At 43.8% G+C, this 25,519-nt stretch overlaps 1 protein-coding gene across 1 annotated transcript in view; it reads right to left on the bottom strand.

Moving 5' to 3' along the window:
• The window catches only part of LOC139640758 (collagen alpha-1(XXIV) chain), a 137,648-nt gene that overhangs the window by 32,865 nt on the left and 79,264 nt on the right, over positions 1 to 25,519 (bottom strand). Inside the window, exons 25-38 of the mRNA XM_071514940.1 lie at positions 19,848 to 19,901; positions 18,997 to 19,041; positions 18,530 to 18,583; positions 17,936 to 17,989; positions 16,899 to 16,952; positions 14,226 to 14,279; positions 14,042 to 14,095; positions 12,550 to 12,594; positions 12,260 to 12,313; positions 11,172 to 11,216; positions 7,099 to 7,152; positions 5,238 to 5,291; positions 2,826 to 2,879; positions 1,670 to 1,723 (exon numbers count right to left, since the gene is read on the bottom strand). Coding sequence (XP_071371041.1) covers positions 1,670 to 1,723; positions 2,826 to 2,879; positions 5,238 to 5,291; positions 7,099 to 7,152; positions 11,172 to 11,216; positions 12,260 to 12,313; positions 12,550 to 12,594; positions 14,042 to 14,095; positions 14,226 to 14,279; positions 16,899 to 16,952; positions 17,936 to 17,989; positions 18,530 to 18,583; positions 18,997 to 19,041; positions 19,848 to 19,901 — 729 coding nt within the window. The remainder of the gene's footprint in view (positions 1 to 1,669; positions 1,724 to 2,825; positions 2,880 to 5,237; positions 5,292 to 7,098; positions 7,153 to 11,171; positions 11,217 to 12,259; positions 12,314 to 12,549; positions 12,595 to 14,041; positions 14,096 to 14,225; positions 14,280 to 16,898; positions 16,953 to 17,935; positions 17,990 to 18,529; positions 18,584 to 18,996; positions 19,042 to 19,847; positions 19,902 to 25,519) is intronic.

Here is a 25,519-nt window from a genome sequence, read left to right as displayed (position 1 = left end):
GTGGCATGTTAAGTGCTGCCATGTGTTTTTCGCCTGGCAGCGCTACATGTTAAACCGGAGGGAAATAAGTGATGAGAGGACGAGAGGAAGCGAGGAAGCGAATGAGGGATGAGTGATGAAGTGAGAGAAGTAGCGCGCTACAGCGGAGCCATGTGCGACGCGTCTGAGCGCTCTATCCCTTGTTAGCGCTTCTCCCCTGCCCCCGGCTCTCTTCCATCCGCCGAGGTGGACACACACACTCCAGCCGGAGAGCTCCAGCCTTGGCACCGCTAGGCAGGCTGGCACAGGAGTGACAACTGATCTGTTTACTCAGCGCCGCCGCGACGAAACCAGACAGGAAGAAGGAGATTCCTGTAGAAAGTGCTGACGCAGGGCAGGAGTAGTACAGAGGGAGCCATCCATCACTTTGTGAAAGATTCACAGTAAATGAGGAGATTCATGAGGGGAAAATGAACAACACCTATCCGATAAATCACAACCCCTCGACTGTAATGGATAATGCCAGGTATTATTATTACAGTTGGCTTCCTCTCAGGGAAAATTGAATTGTTGACAATAAATTGATTTTAATAAAACAGAGCCATGTTCGAAGCTGTTAAAATACCCGATAAATGCAGACCTGTGACCACATAACAGTTCATCTAAATATTAACATGCTGACCGGAAATAACTATTCATAACGGTAGTTACATGTCGCTTAGCAACTGCTTCCTTTAGCTACTGTTCAAGAGCTATATGGCTTGGTGGAATATAGTAGTATAATAGAGATACTACTGAATTATTATTACCAAATTACCAAATAAAAAAAAATAGTATTTGCATCCTTTCTTTTTTAACTCATACATACCTAACAATGCCTCTTATAGAAACCACTGTAAAGAATGGATGCTTGTGGCTTCTTGCTTAATTCCACACCATGGAAACTGAATTGGACCAAAGTTCCTTAAATATTCTACTGCACAGAATTTACTCCAGAGAGAAAATTTGGACTCAGACTCAAACATACAAGGATTATTGTGATTTAGGGACCCATCAGTAATTGGCCCATGCCCCTTCATTTAAGACATACTGCTCTTGAGTGAAAACTATTTCGCCTCCTGCAGCACAGCGCACACGCTGTGAGGCATATCATGTAGTTTCTATGAGCCATAACTCAATGACATATTCCAACTCTACAAATCTGCACAGGGTTTAAAAACTCAGAAATACTATCTGTCTCCCAGTCTGATATACTGAATAATCAACACACACTACATCTGAGTTGCTGCTGTTTTCTGAGAAGAGTTTTATTATGTTTATGTCGCAAATCTGCCTTAGTGTTCATGCAGAATTCAAAAGCTGCCACCTCATCTGAAGGTGTGATTCTCCTCTCTGCCACACGGTGTCTCACCAGCTTGACATTACAGTAAAAGTCCTGCAATGTGGGACTCACTCCGCAGGGCTCGTGAAACAGTCGTATAAGCGTTTATCAAGGCTCACGGTCCAAGTGGAAGGACAAACACATGTCTTTTAATTGCTTTAACCTCTGGTGTGTGGGAATGGAGTGGGTCTGATGAGTCAGGGCTTAATGGTCAGCCTGAGTTAAGGTGCTGCAGTGCGTGTCGGCTCATATACATCACATGCTAGTGAGCGGTAGAACAGATGCCCCGATGGGAAAGAGAAGTCTTACCCTTCTGCCCTTTGGCCCACCGATGCCTGGGCTACCCCTCTGCCCCTGTGGACCCTGGGAGACAGAGAGAGAGAGAGAGGTAGAGAGAGAGAGAGAGAGAGAGAGAGAGAGAGAGAGAGAGGAAGGGAGAGAAATGGGATCGGAGAGAGAAAGACAGGCAATTTAGATTAGGTTTTCATCATGTTTCTTTAGGCATGCTTTGGTGTGATGCAGTGAAAGACAAAATCTTGAGTGATTTAATTGACTGCCTGTATAAAATACAGTGAGCATATTTACACAGACTAAATGAGGCAAAAGAGAATCGCCTCTCCACGCATCTCTCAGCCCACATCGCGACAAGCCAAATGAACCTAATGGATGCACTTCAAAGCCTTCAGATGAAGTGCTGAACAATCAGCCTGTTAAGACTTTCTGTTTACACAAGTCTAGACTATAATGTGGGAAACGGGCAAATTGATATATCAAATCGCCCCCTTAAATCTAAGTGTTTACAATAGTAAAAATCAAGAGCAAGGTCCTCCACCTCGATTTAAGAGTCAACGTTAATCTTGCAATTAAAGTGTTTATGATAGCCAGCCAAGACACTGAGAGGGGAAGATGAGGGTCGATTCATCCAATCCTCTCATTCTGTTGAGTTCTAATGTTTGTGTGGCTCAATCCCAAATGCAGAGGGAGCAGAAAAGACATGGCAACCCCTCTGCAAAGGCATTTAGGGAGAGAATTATACACATACTGTATATGTTGTCAAGAGGCGTGGGGAGGGGTAAAGAGGCCGATCTTTCCAATACTCAAATAGAGATTTTACACAAACCACCATCACTTGGACATCAAATTCAAAGACTTTTCAATGATTTTCATTTTAAAACTGCTGCTAAGAGCAAATCTCCATTACAGGGTTTTTTTTTCCTCAGGATGTGGTGCTGATGCTAGAAAAGAGAAAAGTCCAGAGAGCCCAGGCATATTGATGAATTTGGATGTTATGTATATGTATAAAATAACAAGGGCTTTCAAGATCATCCATTCATTTTCAAAAACTTTAAAGGTGTTATTTTATTTTTTCTAAAATCCACAAACTTCTAAGTATTTTCAAGGCCCGTGGGAAGCCTGTCAAACACATCCAAGAGTCACTATTTGTTGCGTATTGTGTGACACTTACAGATGCGCCTTGCATGCCGATGTCCCCGGGACTTCCTGGCAAGCCTGGATAGCCCTTGTACCAAAACAGAAAAGACAGGGTAGAAAATTAGACAGGACACCACTGCACTCACACTGCTGCTTCATGGCATCTGTTACAGAGCGAGTTACAGTGGTAACCGTTACAGAAACGACCCCATCCTGCACCTATCTTGCATTAATTATCTTAAGTCTTCAAGTGGAGCACCAGCGCAGCAGCACTGTAAGGCTGTGCAGTAAAAGGCGGAACTGGTACAATGGCACATCTGTAACTGGTAAAGATTAGGGCTGTTTTGTAGAATTGTGTTTCATATTAAGTACAGTTAGATTGCGCTGCAGTCCTGCTGGGGGGAAAAAAAACAACTGTCTCTCATTCACCACGGGTGAATCTCTCATTCTCTCCCTGTAGTAAGATTCTAGGTAATAATAATAATAACACAATAACAAAGATAGTCAGTGAAGACAAAAGTGGCCGAGAGCTGTAAGAAAACTTTTTGGAAACATTCCAGTCCCTGTGAATCATCTTTAAACAGAAACAGAACTTCATGAGAAAACCATTGTAAAGCTGCAATCTGTGCTGAAACACCCCAAAGTCCTTCACACTGAAGTCCCAGTCCTCTCTAATGTGGCTACAGGACAAACTGGTTCACACAAATCACCATAACTCCTTACGTAAGTCATAGTGATCACACACACACATACACACACACACACGCACGCACGTGCACACACACTAGCAGACACAATGTGGACAACATGCAATGATTCAGTCATCCAGCTATTCAGCCAGCCAGCCAGCCAGACACTTAATTAGTCATCCCATCATCCAGCCAGCCAATCAGTCAGCCTGCTAGCCAGCCTGCCAGCCAGCTAGGTCAGGACTGGGGCCCAAAGCCACAGACATGGAGTCGATCCAAGGCCCTGGGCCAGCGGGCCGGCCGCCCACTCCGGACCCACACAGCAGTACAGCAGCAGCACTGCTACACTAGACCGCAGTGCATTTTCTCTGGGGGACTCACACTGTCAAGATTATTTTGATGCAAACCTGATTTTGCAAGTTAGTGAGTAGGCTAATGTTGTAACATTAACCTGCTATTAACCTACAAGCATACAAACATTTATCAAGCCCAACATGCTGCAGGGATTTTGGAAAGATTTTGGTACCATTGCACATCCAGTAGTTTTCTGATACTAATTTCTCCACAATAATAATGTCAGTACTTATTTCATTCTTCCTGCGACCAACCTTTATCATGCCCCAGTTGTTGAAATATACTAGACATAATAGAGGGTGTGGGTGTGGCAGGAGACAGGCGCTGGCTTTTAACTCTGGCATTTTTGAAGCCGCTTTGAGATTGCGCAAATGTGCTTTTCTTGTTTCATGACCAAAGCAAATCCCCAACGCAAAGCAGCAACAGCAGCAGTAGGTTCCCCTGCCAGAGATGAAATGAAACCCTATGGAGCCCTCACTGTCACAACGACACACAGGCAGCGGGCCAGCGAGGGATACGAGCCAGCCGCCCCATCCAGATTCACACAGCAGCACGGTGCCAAACATCAGTATCGCTACACTTGGTTAGATATGTCACAGACGACGATAAAGCACTTTTCCATTCCGTCAAACTCTGACAGACCTGTCCTGTTGAGGTGTGGCGAGTTCTCATCCTAGCAATTGAGACCTGACTAAGAATTTGGAGGCAGCAAAAACAGCTTGCAGCTCACAGTTTGAAAGCATCACTGAAGAGCTCTAACGCCAAACGACAGGCCGTATGTTTGAGAAAGATTGCGACATGCAGCATAGGCGTGTCTTATACCAGCTAAAGCTCATTAAAAAAAACAGAGATGTCAAGAATCTGGGTTCCTTGCTGGCCTGTGTTCACACACATGGCAGTGATCCCCCATCAGTTAAGGGGTTTTAGGTAGGACAGTCTACTCACTAGATTTGCTCAACCAGACACACAAGACTAGTTTCTCTGAGTGTTTCTCTGAGTTTCTCTGAGTCACTGACAAAACATTGATTTTCATGCCAATCCTCTACTGTGGAACAACCAAATTGCGTCGGTAAATCTGGCTAGAATTTTGCAATGCTTATCAAAGCTTGTATCTAGAAAAGTTGCAGGAGTCTGGAACATTTTAGGCCTCTAGTGATTCTGCTTTCCTAGGAACTGAACTTTGCTACAATGCAAAGTCTAAGCCAAAACTGCTCAGTGGCTGGGTTTTTGTATTTGTCATCCTGAGACATTACCCTGCTGAACACTGTACCAGAACACTAGTAGATTATCGCGGTGTTGCTGATTTCTATGGAAAAACTTTTTCTAGATATATGGCTCTGGGGTCTACCAACTCTTAGACAAGAAGCAGAGCCCTACTGTATGTCCTGAGCGGTTAAACTTACCCTTGGCCCCTTCTCCCCAAGGGGACCCGATGGACCTGACGGGCCTCGGTCACCCTGGGAAACCGAGCAGAGAGAGAGAGAGAGAGAGAGAGAGAGAGAGAGAGAGAGAGAGAGAGAGGGAGAGAGAGAGAGGGAGATCATTAAACCACGACCTGAAACCTTGAGACATCAAGCCCCAACGCAAGTCCGCTAAAGGTTCTCTTAAAAAACAGCCGTGAAACTGGAGAGCGGCTCCTTAAACGCGGTGGGTTAGATTGACAGCTGGTCCAGTGGAGTTTAATGCAAACAGGTACTTTAAAACCCAGTCAGTAGCGTTTTGCGTGGCGTGTTAAAAGCAAAGGTTACCCTGGGTGAGCAGTACAGCTGCCTGGGTCTCCTATCTAACCCCTCTAACCGCTTGTGTCAGTGACATTTTAATCCTCCTTCAACTGTGTAACGTTCATGACTGTACAAGCACCCTTCTGTTCCTCGTAGTGCGTCTATCAAGCAGCGCGCGGAATAGTTTTAAGGCACTGTATTGGAAACAAAAGTCTAAATCAGAGGGTGCCACTGGATTAAATATATATATAATGTGAAAGGAATTTGTGGGCTGTCAGGGTACGGCTGGTGCTGACAGATTGAACCAGGAGGAGGATTTTTCGTAGGAGGAGGAGGAGCGGCAGGCGGTCTGACAGACAGACAGCTTCACATCACAAGAACATGTCTTGACACACAGGGGGCTTCTGGGTAGGAAGGAGAGGGGAACAGGCTGAGGTAGAAGGAGGGAAAAAGGGGGAGAGGAGGGCAAAAAAAAGGGGGTGTCCATTTGGAGGATCTGTCAATAATCAACACCCGAAGTGCCGGTAAAATCATTTCAGTCAACAGGCAGGAAGTCAGCAGGGACGCTTCTAACATTTTTTCCCGCTAAGCTGTGAAGGGCAATGAGGGCTGAGCATGGGGAAAAGCCTCAAGGCTTCTGAAGGATACGTCAGGAACTTTTCAGATGACTCATGCCTGTGAGATGCATTCCCCTTTTATTTGTGTTTGTGAATGTGTGCATTTCATTAAAGGAATAGTTCACCCAAAATACATTTAATGTTGTCATGACTTGCAGTTGAAACACTGGTGAAGTTTGTCCACATAACAAGTTAGCTGACGCAGCTCCATGCCTCCTCCGCCTTGAATGGGAATGGGTTCTTTAGAGTTCCAAAAAGGGACAAAAGTGACCATAAAATTACAAAACAGCTTGTGCAGCATAATCCAAGTGTTCTGAAGCCAAACCATCACACTGTCAGTCCAAAAGACTGATATTTACACCAGTATTTAGCTCAAGTCTTCACCAAAACCGTTGTTTTCAAAAGCGTTCACGCTCTACTCAACATGAACGTGTGACATGGGTGCATGTTCATCTTTTCCCATTTCTGTGTTTGGACTGCACTTGAACTATGCTGCACCAGCTGTTTGGAGTAATTTTATCGTCATTTTCTGCCCCTTTTTCATTTTTTAAAGTATGAATACTGCATATCCTCATTGTCAGCAATGAGGAAAAAGTATATGTTTCAGATATAAGGAGAGTGGCCAATTTGTCCAAAGAGGATAATCAACAGCTAAATTATCATTTTCTCAAGCATTTACCTTAAAATTACTTGCTTCAGAGTAGGGGTGGGGGCGAAGACACAGTAATGGCCACGTGGGTTTGACAGTATTGTTATTGATGTGGATGTGAGAGTGTTGAGTGTTTGTCTAAGCGTGTGTTCTGGGCCCTCTGGGGCCTCCAGCCATGGCTGTTTAACACAGGCCTAATTACAGGGGTCTGCCACTGACGGCCGCCGGCTGATGCTGACTGACAACCTAATGGGAGGGAAACAACACAACTCCTTACCTTTTCACCGGGAACTCCTATCACCCCAGCTATCCCAATCAGGCCCACTGGACCCTGGAGGAGAGGAGAGGAGAGGAGAGAAGAGAGGGAGGGAATAAAGCAAAAGGGGAGAGGTAGAGGGAAGAGAGGAAAGGAGGAGACGATAGAGAGAGGGAGGAAGAAAATAGCGGTCAATAAACACACATCAGGAGAAAGTATGTCAATGTGAGAAGACGTGATCTCCACTCATCTGAGGCTTGTTTTCCAACCTGTTTTGACACCTGGAATGCAAGAGGTCATAGATTACAATGTAATGGTGACGTAAGCGAACAGGAGGGGCCACTGAGTGGAGGAGAAACCCAGAGGTTGACCTGGCTTTTTTTCCAATTTTCTTCATTCAGTTTTGCTTTCATTACAATATAGTTCCTTCACTTTTTGGCTATTTTATAATGGAAAAACACAGATTTGAAGATTTTGTTTCTCCATATAACAACTGTGCATCACATTCCTTTCAAATGGAGTATTCTTTCTTCCTAATTATCTTATTGCACGTAAAATCAAGACATGCTTGACAACTTAAGTGAGCAGTGAGATAGATAAACCAAGCAAAAGTCTCTTATACATAGATAATTGCTATCAATTATGCCATCTTGTCATTGATTCCAATTGTTTTATTTTCACTAGGGATATGGAATTCATTATTTATAGCCGTGTTCATACTTGCGTTCAGCCCTAAAGCCAGGAAAAGATTTTCCTCAATATGCATTCTTTATCTTTCCAACATATCATTTTCATCATGGGTCCATATTTAGTGATATACTGAAATCCAAAAAGCAGAAATACAGCAAACGTTGATGACACTATAAATTTCAAACTAACCTTTTGTGACATTTACACAAACAAAGAAGGGCTTTGTCATGCACACATTCACTTCACAGTCTCGTTAAAACAATCTTTAATCATATATTACCGTATACTGCAATAAGCATACTTCTCCCTCTCCAGATATTGAGCAGGAAAAGTCTCACAGTCCCTATAAAGAGCAGCAGCTATGCAACATCAACTCTGCTTATAAAGAAGGCTCCAACAAAAGCCGTGTGTCTAAAAAGCCCGCAATATGGAACGTTTTTTAAGCCCCCTGTGCTTCTTTTATTTTACTTCTTGGAACTAAATCATGTTGTGTAGCCATTTTCCAAAAGTCTGGCTATTGGCAAGAATTCTATTTAATTCCTGGCAACAATAGGAAGGATTGGGAATTATTAGGACCATGCTAATTTCATTGGCATAACTCGCTCTCTAGATAGATGGCTCCAAAACAGATCCGCACCACTTACACTACAGGAGTGCTTATGGAGAAAACACTGGCGAATGTAAATATGAGAGTTATCGGAGGAGCTTAAACCACTTCCAGATCAGACGTCTGGGAGAGCGGCTGTGGTTTGGAGCAGCGCCAGCCTCTCCACTGGGGAATCTGCAGCTCCAGACCAACGGTAAGACTTATGGGTGGCCGGGTAAACATCCAACCAGAACAGGACAACCGCACTTTTTGGCACCCCATTACCGGGTTTGTTTATTTTTCTTAAGAAGGGGAAAAAAAAGAGTTTGACGAGTGACCCGATAGATGGGAAGAAGAAGCGATGACATGTAGGAAAGGTCACAAGCCAGATTCGAACCCGCAATATTGCGAGTACGCAGCATGCGCACTGAGCCACCGGGACACCACTAAGCTACCGGCACATCTGAAGCCAACTGAATTTCACTGTTATTGTAATAATTCATCCGACTGCCACTCTTTAGACCATGGTTCCAGTTTTGGCCGACCACAAAAGCCAGCGCGGTCAGACTGCGGCTGTAAAGGCCAATTTGCATCGCTGTGTTTCGCCCTTGCAGAAAGATACACCCAGATAGCTCATAGTTTACGAGATTCGCATGATTGTTATTCTTCCCCCGAGTCACACAATATGAATAGCTTCTTCTCGTTATTTACTGCGAGTCTAATTTTCATAATCCAGACATTTCATCTCTCCGCGATTGTCTCGGCCAGAGCCACAGAGAGCGAGAGAGGCATGATGACAAAGAGAAAGACAGATGACGGAGAATCAAAGAGCGAGTGAGGGGAAAGAGAGAAAGCGAAAGACAAGAACCAGACCGCTAAGATATACAAAGCGAGATTCTGTTCCGTTTGCCAATCCCGATCCCGGCTAAAAGGTCTCAGAATGTTGCCTATGTATCATCACCTACAGGCTGTTATCCTGCTGGATGTGAGCGAAGCAGCTGAGCGATGGATTAGTCTGTGACGGGACGCAGCCTGCAGGCATGGGAACACCGTCTCCAGATCTAGCCCAAATCCCTTAATTGGGGCATAAAGTGGGACGACATGGTATCTTCTGTCGTTTAGCAGTAGGAAAAAGGGTTCAAGGGGCTTTTCATATTCGACAGGGCCTCTTCTGACATGGGAGCTTTTAGCTGTTCCGCCAGTGATCTGGTTTCTCAGGGGTTCACACTCATGTCACAGCCCGGGTTATAAAAGGACTGATACAACCATTAACCTCGCAGTTAGGGGAGAAATACATCCTGAGTCACCTACTGTTGAGGGAATAAAGGCTCTCTCTCTCACATACACACACACTGACATGAAACAGAGGTTGCCATATTTTAAAGCACACCTGTTGTTGCCGTCAGCGATCGAGGGCTGATCCATTTCTTTTTAAATACTTCTGGATCGGAGGGTCAGCGCAGCAGCGGCAGCCGATGCAATTTGGATAAAATACAGCGCACTGTAAAAGCCCGCAGTAAAATTTCACTTGAAACAGTTTATGGGCGCCGACCTGGACCGGGAGGCCTCGTGGCGGCGCAGGGGCACGCAGCGAAGACGGGCCCTACGCATCGACCCTGGGTTAACCTGCACCAGTCAACAACAGTCCCTCTCAGGTCTTCCACATCTAATTTATTTGGAAAGTGATGTAATGGCATTCATTAGAGCCTCCATATGTTTTGGGGGGGATTTTTCTTTTTTTTTTTTCTTTCCTGCGTAGCCCCGCGGCTCCTCCTCGGCTTCAAAGGGCCCTCTAGTCTGTAAGTGCTTAATCCCTCTCATATGTGCGCTGCTGCAACACGGTCCAACAAGGCCTGCTCGGTGGCCTCCACTATGCACAGAATGCAAATATTAACATTAAGGGGCCGCCGGGAAGGGGGGGAAACCTACTCTGGGATGTTGGGAGCGGTTACGTGTGTATGTGGGGGTTTTTTTTTCCGATGTCCCGGCATTTGTGTCGGGTATCGAAAGACTAACTGGAGCGTAGAAAGTAAAGACAGCGTTCTGAAACGGTAAACCCAATTTTGCAGTTAATTGGTTCATTTGAAATAATCCTAGCACAGATGGTTTGGGACTTTCGCAGGACCGCTACAGTTAGGCCCATTAGAGCCGGAGCAGTATGAATTGTACCATTAATGGAAAAAGATCTTCTTGGATCAACGTTCTCTCTATTTAGTTATTATACTTGGACAACATCTACCATAAGTATGAGTCTTGGGTGACAACAGGAGTCAAACACATTTTGGCAGGCATGAAGGCATAAACAAATGTGCAACCCAAATTAGGTCACTTCCACAGAGGATCTCTGATTGAAGTTCCTTCTGCTCTGCCGTGGTGCTCTGCCAGTTTCACTATGAAAACACAATCGGGAGGGGATGGGTGTGTGTGTGTGTGTGTGTGGGTGTGTGTGTGTGTGTGTTGCGGGGGAGGATTCATTGCAGGATCCAAATTCTTCTCAGTATTAAAAATGGGTCAGGATACCAGCAAGACATCAGGAAGTGCTCCTGTAACTTCCTCCATACCCGCTGTCTCCTTCCCTCCCCGCCTCTTAGTGCGGCTGCACACTACAACATTTCATTTTACTTACTTGAGGCTGCATTGTGTCAAAATCTTATGGCGTGCATTAACCTTTTAACAAACCACTTCATCAGCGATCTGAGCCTAATAAAAACTCCAGGCTCTGGGCTGAGACTGGATTTAATGAAAAGCTACTTTTCCACAGCAGGAAGACTGTTAATTAATCTCGGTGCTGTGCATTAAGAGTGTGGAAGAGACTCACTTGCGGTCCGGTTTTTCCGACGTTTCCCAGGTCGCCCTTCTCTCCCTGTAAGCAGGAAACATCAAACAGGATTGCTGGTTAGCTCCCTGTGATTAAAGACCTTTCTGTCACTCTCTCACCCGCTACCAACACACACAGGATATTAGATAAACAAATGTCAAATGGAACACACACACATGGGAACGCGCTTAATTTCATCTGTTACTTCCCACTGCGGTTTGCTATTACGCATAATGATAGCCCTGGGAGAATTCATTTTCTCTCCTAATTAAGACAAGCAACATGTTTACAACGCAGTCAACCTACTCCTACTATAAGTGGATCAACTTAGTCACAAACACAAGGACACTGGTACTCAGAGGTAAGCGTCAAACCGTAATTTAGAATAATAAAATCCTGAAACACATCATACCAGGATGATGGCATTGCATTTGCGGTGAGTACAAAGGCCAATTACAGCCAATAAAGCAAGGTGAGGAACAGGTCTGGAATTCGGCGGTTTTGCTGAGGGGAAAACTGAAAACACAAGCTGAAAAACTGTGAAATAAATCATATGAACTGAGAGACTGTGAGCGTGCTGCAGCGATTAGATAGTGTTTTCCTAAAGATGGAGGTATTCAGTCCTGGCACAGTGGATATTAATGCTCACTGGTCTGGAATCAGACACCTTTAACGCGAGTGGCAGAATGCCAAAGGGAAGAAGAGATGGGTCCCTGGTATTGCAGTGAATAGACAGGCATTCCTCTCATTCCTTTTCATTTCGGAACTTTTGATAATGTTGTCATGGAAACCGGCACAGTGCTGACGGGTTGCATCATTGGGGAAGACGTGATTTGTCTAAACACTTCAGCGGTAGTGTTGATCATTCCAGGCTGTTTACTAATGACACAAAGCTCACTTCCTAAGAATGTAATCAAAACTCTGTGATAAGCTTGTAAGGTGTGCCAACACAGCAGAAAGTGTTCTTTTTATGTACTACGAACTTTCCATGAGACACACATCTGGATCTGCAGTGGTGTGGAAGAAAATCACATGATAATAAAACACTATGGGGCATTTACAAATTTAAATCTATTTAGTACACTTACCTTTAGTCCCTCAGGGCCAGGTTCACCTATGTAGCCTTTCCTTCCAGATCTCCCCTGCAAGGACACACACGCACACACACACACACACACACACACATACACACACAGACACCCGTAATGATCACAAGATGTCGAAGCTCAAAATGTTTTTATCAGATCTCATCTCAGCTGCTTCCTGATGGAACATCTGAGGGAATTGAAACATTCAAACCACCTGCAAGGGGGTGTTGGTAAACATGTGTGTGTGTGTGTGTGTGTGTGTGTGTGTGTGTGCATCCAGGAATTCTTACAGTAGGGCCAGGACTGCCAGGTGGGCCGAGTGGTCCTTCATCGCCCTGCAGAAACACAGTACAGTTCAGCATACACAAACACACACACTCTCACACAGATACACACACAGCAGAGCCAACAGTAAAGTAAACACAGCTGGCACACCAAACAACCCGGCAGGACTGCCAAACAACATGTACAAACACACAGTCCCATCCCATCTGCATATCTACTAACTCACCAACAGAATGCTCAAGCATTAACCTGCCTGCTCCTCTACAGTAAAGTAGCTCTATATCAGGCCTTGTAAACCTTCATATCTTCCTTTACTGGGAGAAATTCCCTTTTGCTGACAATGCCCATGTGGGAAACCCAGGTATAATACAGTGTATTATCGTCCCATTCCTCCCTATGCTTACATGACATTTTATAAAGACCTCTACCAACCTGGCTCTAAGTTTTATCACCACCAGTGGTGGAAAAAGTACACAAATCCTTTACTTAAGTAAAAGTAGCAATACCATAATGGAAAAAATACAAAGTGAAATAAGTAGAAGTAAAAGTTCTGCATTCAATAGTTTACTTATAAAAGTAAAAGTAAAAGTAGAGAAGTATAAGCAGTAAAATGTACTTAAGCATCAAAGTAAAAGTCGTCATTCTTTCAGAGTGTTAAATTATTGATGCATTAACCTGTAAAAAGTATTTTAATGTTATAGGTCTAACTGCTCCATATACTGTTGGGTTGTTAAACTCTAACAATGCAACATATTTTATGAGTTTATTGTATGTTTTGCATGTAAAATCTTACTCTGCAAAGTAACTAGTAACTCCAGCCGTCAGATAAATGTAGTGGAGTAAAAAGTACAATATTTCCCTCTGAAGTGTAGTGGAGCAAATGTACAAAGTAAAAAAAAAAATACTCAAGTAAAGAGCCAGTACCTCAAACGGCGAGCGGGCATGAATTAAGAAATAACTGCGAACGTTACAGCTGCATCACGCTTGCGGCGTTACAGCACGTTGAGTTGAGTGCGTCATTTCACGCTTGACTACGTGACGGTGCTTTTTGCGAGCGCCAAGCCAAGAGGAGAGGAAAGGTGTGAGAGGTGTGTGGGCCAACTCTGCACCTCCATGAGACGGGTTGCCAGATCCATGCCGCAACATTCAGCACAATAGAAAAGGTGTGCGCTCGGTACGCTCCGCCAAAGGCTTCTGTTCCATTTTTCCCTTTTCTTTTTTTTTTTTTTTTTTTTTTCACAGCTGGAAAACTTTCGGTGTTGTTTTTATTAGCACCCAATGGTGAATCACGACTTCACCCTGTGGAACATGCCCCATCAGAAAAGAAATACGCCCACCAGGATCTTCACTTGAAATATGATTAGATGCTAAATGTAGTCAGTTAATCTGATGATTCAATGGAAATCCCATGCCGCTACCCATATTTTCCACTGCGCTGTATCTATGATGAATCGAGTCGAGAACCGTCTAGACGCGTACGATCAAGAAACGCCTCACCTCTGTTCCTTTTGGCCCCGGCGGTCCCTGGGGCCCCCTGGCACCCTGCAGACCCTAGATAGATAGATAGATAGATAGATGGATAGATAGGTAGAGTAAATTCATAATGTATGATGTTCACACAATTGTTGTATTTAGATGCATGTTGAGTGGTTTACATTGACTTGAACAGTGCTGTTTGTACCTTTGGTCCAGGTGGACCGTTGGGCCCTGGTACTCCAATGTCCCCAGGAAACCCCTGAGAAGAACAACAGGACGACAGAGTCATGAGTCACCTGTCATGAGTCACATGACTGATCGGTCGAGTTTGAGCCCACACATTAAATCAACTCGTCCTTCCTCTGTGTACATTACAGGAGGGTGCAGGATTATAGCGCATTTCCAAATGGCATGAATAAAATGGAATAGTTAATGTGGTACAGCAGCTCCTCTTTGAAACACACTGAAGGCATCATGTATAAATCTGTGGCGAGGAGAGACAGGGGGGCCGGGCTTCTCGTGAGCGCATGGGCCGCCTTATAGAAAACTGATGTAGAGATAGTGATGGATGGCTGCCGGGCTGATGGGCGCTGAAAACCCTCGGGCCCGCCTGCCACAACACAATCACTCATTTCACAAACTAGGCCCGCTAGCTGCGGCCCGTGTGACCCGTGGCCGTGTTGTACTCCCGGATGCGCCGTGTCTTTGATATTTTCCATGCTTTTCATGTCAACAGTGACCTCTTTGAGGACAGGTGAGCTATTGTAAATCCAGAACCGAGACATGCCAGAAGAGGGAAGGCAAATGCCATTCAGATTTACAGTCACAGATGGACTTTGGAAATATATTGGACTAGTAGTTAGCTGCCATCTCCATTGCCTCCCACTCAAATTCTGCCATGTGAGAATAATTATAACCAGCCCAGACTGCAAGTAGGTAAGTTACAATTTCCAGCCCTGTTTAAAGTGTTCAATGCCAAAATGCTATGTACTGTATACATTTTGAAAAAATGCTGCCTAAAATTCTGTCATTATTTCAAAAACACTGACGGTTTTATCCAAAAAACAGAAGATGACTCATATCTTTAATAGTAACCCATAATGTGCTTCACTTTCACATTATCAATATTTTCTTGCGAGTGCGTGCCAAAGTTTTTTTTAAATGGAATTATGAAGAAAAATGTTCTACACTTGCATCTGGCCAAGACAACAAACACTGAGAATTTAACAATGTAAAAGAGAACTATGACACCTGTATAGAAAAGTGAGACACTGTTTAACTCATTTTCTTGAAGAAATATAAGGTGTGTTTTGATTCCTAAGTTAAAGACTACATTGGGTTTGATGCTCTTGAAGCAGCTCATTGTGGCTTACAGTATTTCATTTACATCTATGGACACTGTCACATGTTTTATATGTTTATCCTCAGTGGGAAAAAAGTCACTCCACCCTTCACCTATCCTTGATTACCACTGCCCAAAAAACAGGGACCTCTATGTACAACGGCAACATCTGTATTTTTTAGCTACCTGCTACTTTGACTCTGACCTTCACACTGACTTCCATATCTCTCTAATGTCTTTGTGTGCTCACAACCTTGGGTGGGAGCATCAATAAAAGAGGCCCTGACCTGGCTCTGTGCCCACGCTTTTACACACACTCTAATAGGAGAGTAAAGATACAGCAGGCCGATTATGTTTTATAGCTGTGTCTGTGTTTAGACTGGCTCACAATCCATCTCTGTCTTACTCAGCATACTATCCTGTGGCCAGGAGAAGCTAGAACTAATGTTCTCTCTCTCTCTCTCTCTCTGTCTCTCTCATGTTCTCTTTCTTTCCATTACTATACGATGCCACCATCATACCATTAGACAAGGGCTGTAAGATTTTTTCGCTGTTTCTCTCCCACACACTCATGCACTCTCTCCCCTTCCCTCTGACCTAGCAGGCTTAGGATATTACCTACAGCACTACATTTTTCAAAGGGAGTCTGGAAGAAAAAGAATGGAAACTTGACAGTTGCAAAATGACCTGAACTTGAAGTTCACAAGTGCTTGAACCTGTGAACTTAGTGAACATAGCCCCTGGGGCCAAGTGCAACCAGGGGTCAATGTTCATAGCAGTGTCTTGAGTCAGAAACACCTGGGGCCGTAGGCATACAGCCTGTCCAGTTAGGAGTGCTGATCTGTGGGAGTCAATTAGAAAGGCTGAATGGAATCAGTAAATTTCAATAAAATGTCCTTAATGACGCAAAAATAGTTCTAAGCTTGCTTTTGTGCTCGCTTGAAAAGTTTTTTTGTCGAAATAGAAATTAGGCTGATAAATAGTGATGGAAACACATTTGTCATGTAAATAATAGCATAGTGAAGTTTACAGCCAAAGTTTGTATGTAAAATATGTATTGACAACAATCTTCAGATCTTTGGACAGCATGAATTATGGTCAACATTAGCTGACACCACAGAATAATAACAACTTACAACTAACAACCAATACTAATCAGTTCTTGAAAGACTCTTCCTAATTTCTCATGTATTGTTTTCTGACATAGTTATGTTCTATATGCAGGAAGCCTATTGAGTTGCTTCAATCCGTTTGATGGAGGCACACCGAATTTGTATTTCATTTTTTGCATCATTCTGATAGTTTGCTTAAAATTCGCTTGACAGTTGGATGGAAACATTGCTAGGGAGAGCTTTAAAATGATCATATGAACTTGTGTGATTCTATATCAGGACCTGTGTTCACTGCTCAGGTCACATGACCATGGGTGCTTCCCTATGTATTAAGAGCCAAATTTGGACTCACATCAGTACCCTTTTGTTTTCTTGAGAGCTTTCTATTTTCTATTTCTTATCACATCTGTGTCTATTGTCCTACCTCTGGTCCTGGAGGCCCGGGTGGTCCTTGAGGTCCCATCTCACCGATTTTACCCTGTTGAAAACAAAGAGCGCAAATGAGGACAAGCATAAACATCAAACCACACTCATCCCCTACCTATCCTTTTATCCTAATCTCTTATTTCTCCTTTCTTCCTTTCATCTATCTCTCTCTCAAACCCTCCCTCTCTCCTTCTCAAAACCACTTAGAGCACCTGTATTCTGTTATTATTTTTCATCATGCCATTCTTTTGGCAGTCAGTAGAGGTTGTGATTAGCTGGGGGTGACACTCTGTGGGTGGTGTATACAGTATACTCAAATTGATGCCATGTCAGGTCCCTATTGTGTTTTGGCATGGCAATGCCAGTAACTATAGTAGGATTTAAAGCTATGGATGTGCCAGCACTAAGGCTTAATGACACAGACAGTTAGCGTCTACCATTCATATGAATGGTCAACATATGATAGTTTTCTTTTTCCAATGGCACAAGACTTGGGCATCAGGGGCCGATTTAAAGGTCAGTCATTCATTCATATAGTAGAGTGGATCTGTTCTTCTTGACAATACACTGGAGAACGATGTGGTTATCCTGATTATTCCAAGACTGCAGTAACTTCACCTACAGCAACAGTCGGTGCTGCACACACAGCTAGGCGCCATGGGACTGGACAGCATCTGGACGTGTTTACAATCCATCCAGGATAATTTGAACGGGATTTTTTAACGATGTTTCATCTGTCTTCTTGATCTGAGCTTGTTTCTGCTGTCTACCAAACAAAGTGCTGCTTGAGGACATCGAATCCTCTTCCAGCTTCTTCTTGCCTCAGTCGAGCTCCGTACCCAGCAAGTGCAAAACAAAGCCGATATGTTGTGAATGTGACCAAATTGGTTTCAGTTTACAAGCTAACTGAAATAGACTGCAGATTCCATTGTGGTACACTGTGTTCACTTAGCGTTGTCTATAAAAGCTGTGCAAAAGCGTAGAAGGGCACACTCATAAACATACAAACACACATAAACACTCGCACAGACGTACCAGTGGGCCTGGTTTCCCTCGTGGACCAGCAGGGCCAGGCAAGCCAGCAGCACCCTGCAAGATACACACAGAAAACACTGAAACTGGTGTGTGTGTGTGTGTGTGTGTGTGTGTGTGTGTGCGCGCATGTGTTTGCGTGTGTTTGTAAGTTCTATTTGCATGGGACTAGTATTATGTGGGGATCTCATGTCATTAATAAATCGTCTCTCAATGCATTTCGTGAAACACATTTGCACAAGATGATGAAAATGCAATTCATCATTTCTTGATTTATTAAAGAAAACATTCTTCTATAGATTCCACTCCTGCCTCCATTTGTCATGACAGGAAGAAGATAGAAATTGCACGTTCAGAAGAAGAAGAAGGAAAATAAAAAGATTAGTATTATCAGGTGACCTCTGTCTTCACCAAAATATGGCAGGTAATTTTTACTCCACAAATTCAAGATATGGCAGATTCGCTCGGGATTAAAATCACCGTTGATCTCCAGCAGTTTTTACAGATCACTGGTAATATCAGTCCCATGTGTGCTTAAGTGTGCACTTGTGTGTGTTTTCTGGGAAATCTTTCTTGTGTGAGAGGCAGCAGACGTACCTTATCGCCTTGGTACCCCATCTCTCCTGGTTCGCCCCTTGGTCCCACTTCACCCTGGATTTCACAGTATCACACAGAGATATAACACAACACCACCCTGCCACAGTGATCACAACACACACACAGACAGACAGATACATACATGCATACATACATCTATAGAAGCTGTTCTGTACTCAAAGTAAAATACTATGGTCATGGATCAAGGAAAAAGAGGATAATATCATTAAAACTAATTCCCACACTGTAAAGACACACTTGACAATTATGGAGCAATGGCAATCTTTAGTACAAACTAATATTCCCAGCTAATGCACTCCGTCCATACATGGTTCCAGTTTGCATGCTTTGGCTGCTATGTGACTGTTATGAAGACGTAAAAACTCGTAACACGCTCCACTATGCGAGCTGGGCCTAGGGACACACTACACACAGATACACTGCAATAATAGAAATATTTAGATCACCTTATCACCTTTCAATCCAGGCAGGCCAGCTCGTCCCGTCGGGCCCTGCCATGGAGGGAGGAAGGGAGGGAGGGAAAGCGGGAGAAAGAGGATGAGTGAGCGAGAGAGAAAGAGGGGAAAAGGAGAGAGTGCGAGAGAGAGAAAGAAAGAGAGTCCTCTGTTGAAAATGTTGTTAGGAAACACTTTGGTTTGTTTGGGGCTTTAATGACTTCAATGACAGAATTGTTTCAGATGCAGGGATCTGGAGGTGAAGTGGAGCCAGGGAGGAGGAGGCTGATGAGAGATAAAAGGTGATGCTGTGGCTCAAGGTTTCAGCTGCACTTCTTACTTCTTTCACTGTCAATTGGATATGACAATTAACCTAGAAAAGCCATATGGTTCTTGTGGGTTCATTGTAAAGTCATGGCATGGATCTGCATGGTGAATCGAGAAAGAGCTTCCAAAATTCAGATTACGTGCAAGGTTAAAAAAGATGTTTCATTTGTCATTTGTTTTCTCTTTTGCTTTACTGAAGAAGTGAAGTGATTTTTCCCTATGCCTTTCACTCATTCCACCATCTGCCATTGTGAGAAACTCTGAAAATATTAGCTCCCTTTGCCCTGGAAGAACAGTGCCCTCTTTCTGTTTAGTGCCATAAAGCAATCCCCCTTTGTGCCATAAAGTAATTGAGCCGATTTCCTGCAAAATCCGACCCGACAACAGTGTAGAGGCTGGTAGATGCTGCCAATCTTCTTGCCGACGGTCTCACTTGTTTACGGTAATTATGCTAATGTCTCAAGATTGCATGGACAATTTCCTTATTCACTTATCCTACAGTTTACAGTAGCTGCAGTAACCCGTGTCTAACCTACCTGAGGTCCCGTCATGCCAGACAGTCCTCGCAGTCCCTCAGGCCCTGCGTCTCCCTGTGGAGAGACGGAGGAACAGGATGAGATTTATGTATCACACACAAATGCACACACACACACACAAACACAGTCTATTTGCAAAACCAAGAGTGTATAAAGGAATGCATGGAAATATAGTGCACACAAACACACACACCATTTATGATACTGGCCCAGTGTTGCGGCCAGACACAGAATCTGTGTTTCGCAGCAAATGTTTCCGCTCTCTCCTTGGCAGAGACATTATTTTGACATGAACAGTATCTGCTGTTTCCTACACAGAGCATTCCTGTTTGTCACAACCTTGCAACAGACCTAAGCGGTGCTGACACTGGATCCAGTTGTTTAGCATAGACCTGGGCTTGGCTGTGCTCACCACCGTCTGCCCAGAACATCCCCTCTAACTGACAGAGGCAAGGTGGGAATGGTCAGAATGTGTGGCCGGACAGAAAAAGACCCTTTACAAGCAGGCAGGCAGTTAGATGGGCCACTATGTGGGTTTCACCAGCACTCGTTATTGTGGTGGTCATGTCAATTACAGTCAGTGTGATTGCTATGACCGTGTTAGTAGCAATGATGTTGTAATTATGATGATGATGATGATGATGGTGTGTGTGTGTGTGTGTGTGTGTGTGAGCAGGCACATGTGTGGGATATAGGGATGAGACGACATGCTTAACTCGGGATACGATTCGATACGTGATATGGGATTCACGATTCAATACAACCACGATACGATGTAATAAATGTTCAATGACAACAAAGTCAGACTGTGCAGAATTATGTTTATGTCTGAGCCACAAATATTTCTTGCAATAGCACTGGCTTGCTAGAAGGTAAACACAGTGATCAAAGACATTCGGTGATCTCAGCTGGCCCACACCAGTAAGTGAGCGATTGTGGAACGGTTTCTCTCTGTGATGATCTCATCAGACAGAGAGTGTCCTCAAACCTCTCATCTAGCAGGAGACGGCCTGAGAACGCTTCCTCTTGCGCAGCTGTGTGCAACTACCATCTTTCATCAGAATGATCAATATCCCCTCCAGTCTGACTGACATGCAAAAAAACAAAAGCAGAGCATGGCGTCATGTTACGTCATAGAGGACATGTGGCTTGAAGCAGACGTCCATCTGGACCCCGTAAGGCTGGTGTTTGATGCTCAAACTCCGCTAATGGCACCGCAGCAGGACGGACACAAATCACATGAACTTCACAAAAAGAGGCTTTCAACTGTGGTCACATAAAAAATGACATGCTGAAAGGAGGAGATACGCAGGGAAAGAGGATCTTCCTCCCCAAAAAACTCTGGTGTCCACCAGCCCATCAACATCCCACACAGGGGTTTGGCTCAAACTGCTGTCAAGATGGACGCTGACTGCCAGGCGGTTAGAGATGACTCTCCAAGCCACGCGAGAAAAACCAGTGATTAAGTTCTTGACAAAAACCAGATTGTTGCATTCCTGTACATCTAGTTTCAACACAAACACTGGAGTAGCCTCAGAAAATCAAATCAAACATGAAAAGCCTGGGCAGCCGCAGTATCATATACTCGACATGGTGCACACTCCAGATGTAAGGAATGTGTACAATTAAGTTATATGTTTGCAGGCCCCATGCACCACACCATACCGTGTGAAAATGATGACACTTTGGCTCGAGCGCAAAGCTTGTACCACTTTCTCTCTCTGGAAATAGGAGTGGTAAAAGTGGCAATAAAATGAAAAAAGAAAAGGCGATAAAATTTTAAAAGAACAGTTTTAGGCTCCACCTAACCGTGTTGTTTTTCACTCAGGCAGCAAAAAATGCGTCTGGCTGCCTCACACTTTGTTGAGTCACACATTGGCAGAGACATCAAGTGCATACCAGGACCAACACTTGCTGCTCCGCTGCTGCTCTGCTTTTTTTGGTACTTAACTCCAGTTTTAACTTTGTGTAATTGGCTTATGCTAAATGAGCGATTTTCAACTGGAGCCAGAAGGGCGTGAGTCACATTGTGGGGTGAAAATTAGTTTTATGATGTCAAACTGAAGTTCTTCGTGAGATCCATCTGCTGGAATCTTGACCAAAAATGAATTACATCAAAGACTTAAGACTGGATTAAGAAGGTGTAAGTATTTTGGCTCTCTAGTAAGATTACTCAAAAGTACTTACTGGCAACAATCCCTTTATAAGAGGACTTGAGGTAATCGCTAAATCACCTTTTAATTGTAACAAAATGCCAGTTTCATGTTTCCACAACTATTTTGGAGAAACACATGATCAGTGTCCAGCAAAAGCCATTTATCTGTAATTGTGTAACTGACAGTGAAGAAAACACCTCATTACCCTTTGACCAAAACAAAACATTGGTTATGCATTTCACTGTCAATACTGTCAATAATACATGAATGCTAATCAGAAAATTTTCCTCGCTTCATCTTTTTGCAATTATGAGGTTTCTGCGGCATTGTCCATGTCAATTATAATATTTGATTTTACAAAGCATGGAAATCATGATCCCAAAAAGCCACTCTATTACATTGTTGTGTGATTATGTTTTGGCTTGCTCCGTCACTTGCCACAAAAGCTTCCAGACGCACTTGTATCAGAACTCAAGCAGCCAAACCACACAAGGCTAAGCAGAGCATGTGAGAACCGCCTGACATTTGAAGATTTCGTGAACTAATTGAGGACCGAATTTAAGTGTGGGAGGCATAATCTGATCAAACCTGTAGTGTGCACCTTATCTTTAGTAAAAACCTATTTATAAAACGACACACGAGACAAATTAGAGTGGCGGACATCAGCTAGACTCAATCCACCACACAGGAGCATGATGATCTCTTTTATCTCCCAACTGTGCTGAGGGCATGTTTCCATTACTTTGTTTATAGCGGTCTCCAGAAATAGGTCATGATGCATTGGAGAGCCACAAAGGAAATATGAAGCAATCAAAAGGAAAGAAAACGAAACAAAAGGAAAAGTGAAAAAGAAGGGGACATGTCCGCGAGAATGACGGCATGTCTGTCTGTCTGTCACAGGAGAGGCAGAGAGAGACACAGACAGGCTGGATGCCAAGCTACCAATTTTTTGCGTGCCATGTCTATCTTTCTGAATTTGAATGGCTCCCGCATCGGGCAACATGAGGAATTAGTGCCACGGTGCGTTGGGACATGTGATTCCAATTGCAGCGTGACCAAAACTGTCCCAAGTTTCCGTCACGGTGTCCCGTCGCTCCACACATGGGTAGGGATCTGGCTCTGTGATATCTTCTATTTAGGAAAAGGGACTGACATGACAAGGCCTGGCAGTGAGGGCCATGGCAGACAGAATAAAAGACATTGGCAGTCCATCCTCTACAAATCATTTTCCAAATAGACAACAGTGAAAAAAGACTGAGATTCAAACCCATGCAGTTATCTCCATCCATTTGCTTCTGTTTGCTGATTGATTTTAGGCTTAGTGACAGGAAAATAGCTCATATATTAAAGTTGCATCCAACAATCTTTGTTGATGATAGGCAAGCAGTTTACGATGCTACTTCTGGTGCAAAACAAATACTAAAAATTCTGGAATGGTTTTTAAGGCACAGTTCACTCACTGCACCTCGTTTTCTACGTTTTCAGTTTCTGCTGCCAGGGAGAAATTACTTCCATGTTCAAATGACGACTACTGAAAAATGGTTTATGGTCAGGACTTTGTTCTGTATCAGTCAATCTCTCTAGAGACTATAAACACATGTACGTACATCAATGAATCCCATCGGTTCCAACCAAATGAAGTCCAGCCATTCACAGAGAGCTATTTGTCTGGAATCAGAATGTCTTCTGGACTCAGCATTTGGGTTTTAAAGTTACAAAGACAACATCAGAGATGTCAGTGAATAGCTGAGTTTCTGTGTGTCTGTGTATGAGTGTGTATGTGTGCATGCCATTCATGCATGCATGTGTGTACATCTGCTGTCTGTCTGTGTCACTTCCTGTCCTGTCCAGAGCATACAAAGTGATTTGTGGTGTCGGGTCAGAAGACATCAATCTGACTGAGATGTAAGACCCCGGGCTAACCTTGGCCTAAACCCTGGAACAGACTACAGACTAGTGATGTGAAATACACGTGCAATTCATTCATTTGGAACAACTCTTTTCAGTGGATCTGGAGTGACGATGATTGGCTTTTGTGAGAGTTGATAATGACTCTTGCAGTCACACATAGAGCCACAAACCATTACATAACATTGTCATGTGAAAACGTCACAACTCCAATCTTGGTGATTTGCATGTTTTAACTTCAGTTGAAGGATTGTCCTGCATCTGTAACCCTCTCTCTTACCCCCTCGTTTAAAAAAAGATAAAATACTCAAGTGTATGGACAGAATACTTGTTCTCCTTAAAAACAAGATGCTGTGTGTGTGTGTGTGTGTGTGTGTGTGTGTGTGTGTTTGTGGCTGCCTGGGGGTGTCAGTAGCAGAGCTGAATTACAACCGGTAGCTGAGGTGAAGGTTAAGGAAACTCCATCCATCCAGATGGGTGTAGCGGCCCGCAGAGTGCCCACAGGCTGACCCTTCAAGCACCCCAATAAATCTGCCCCCCACCCCAATGAGGACAGCAACCCTCAGTAAATGAAGCTTGAAATGATGGAGAAGGAATGGCGCCATATTTACAGTTGTATCTATTTTTCTGACACTGACACAGGGGTGAAACACACGTCTCTGTGAACCAGAACTTTTAGCAGTTGTGCTGTATGATCAGCAGCAAAAACACATTATGCTCTCTATGCATCATTCCCTGTCCAGGACCTCTGCCTAGACCAATCTGTACTTCCTCCACTTCCCCTCTGCCTCGCTGCTGTAGCAAGAAAACCACACAACTGGAATGCAGGTGATTTTAAATTGAGGAGAAAATGTGCCTGTTCCACGACTCATGTGCCTGAGAAACAGCTTCAAAACCCATTGTATAACTTCAAACAATCTGTCTGTCAACTATAAAAGAAGACTTCAGAACCACAGAGTTAATGAAGTCACTACCTGCAGTGCGTGGGAATCATGACATGCAGCCAGAACAGTGGTGTTTTGATTCCTGCCCCATTTATCTTCCATCTCTGTGTGTCCCTGCTGATTACTTAGGGCCTGTCGGGCAGCCAAGTTCTGAGAGTGCATAAAATATTGGTAATCTACCCTTGGCAGTCACCTGAGCACGACTCCAGCTATTCAGCGGCGGCGCTCGCTAACAGAGTGAGGAATATACTACTGCCATCAAAAACACATGACCCTGGCTTGGGTCCGACACCAAATCTATCCAAGAAACAGCTGGCAGCATGAAAATGCACATTCATCAGTCAGGGAGCAATGGAGCAAGTCTCTCTATCCATCATCCAAAACCTAATCTAACCAACAGAGACAGACAAGCAAAAAGAAAGATGGACAGACTTATAGATAAATACAAGACAGAAATACAAGCAGGTAAAGAGAAGCAGACAAACTGTGAGACAGATAAACAGACATACCTGATTCAATGTATATTCGGCATGGAAAATAGAACACATTCATAAAAATGGTGCCATCTGATGCTATCACTTTTTTATCTATACCCGTCTCACAGTTCAAAGCATTCAAATGTCAACATCCACCAGTTGGACATAATGGAAAACCACATGGAACA

The sequence above is a fragment of the Centroberyx affinis genome, unplaced genomic scaffold, assembly GCF_046629955.1.
Source record: "Centroberyx affinis isolate AG114_WGS23_722 - 3 ecotype Tasmania unplaced genomic scaffold, CSIRO-AGI_Caff_v1 ptg000291l_1, whole genome shotgun sequence".
Lineage (NCBI taxonomy): Eukaryota > Metazoa > Chordata > Actinopteri > Beryciformes > Berycidae > Centroberyx > Centroberyx affinis.
The sequence above is the reverse complement of the archived record's forward strand: the minus strand, read 5'-3'. Positions and strand labels throughout refer to the sequence as shown.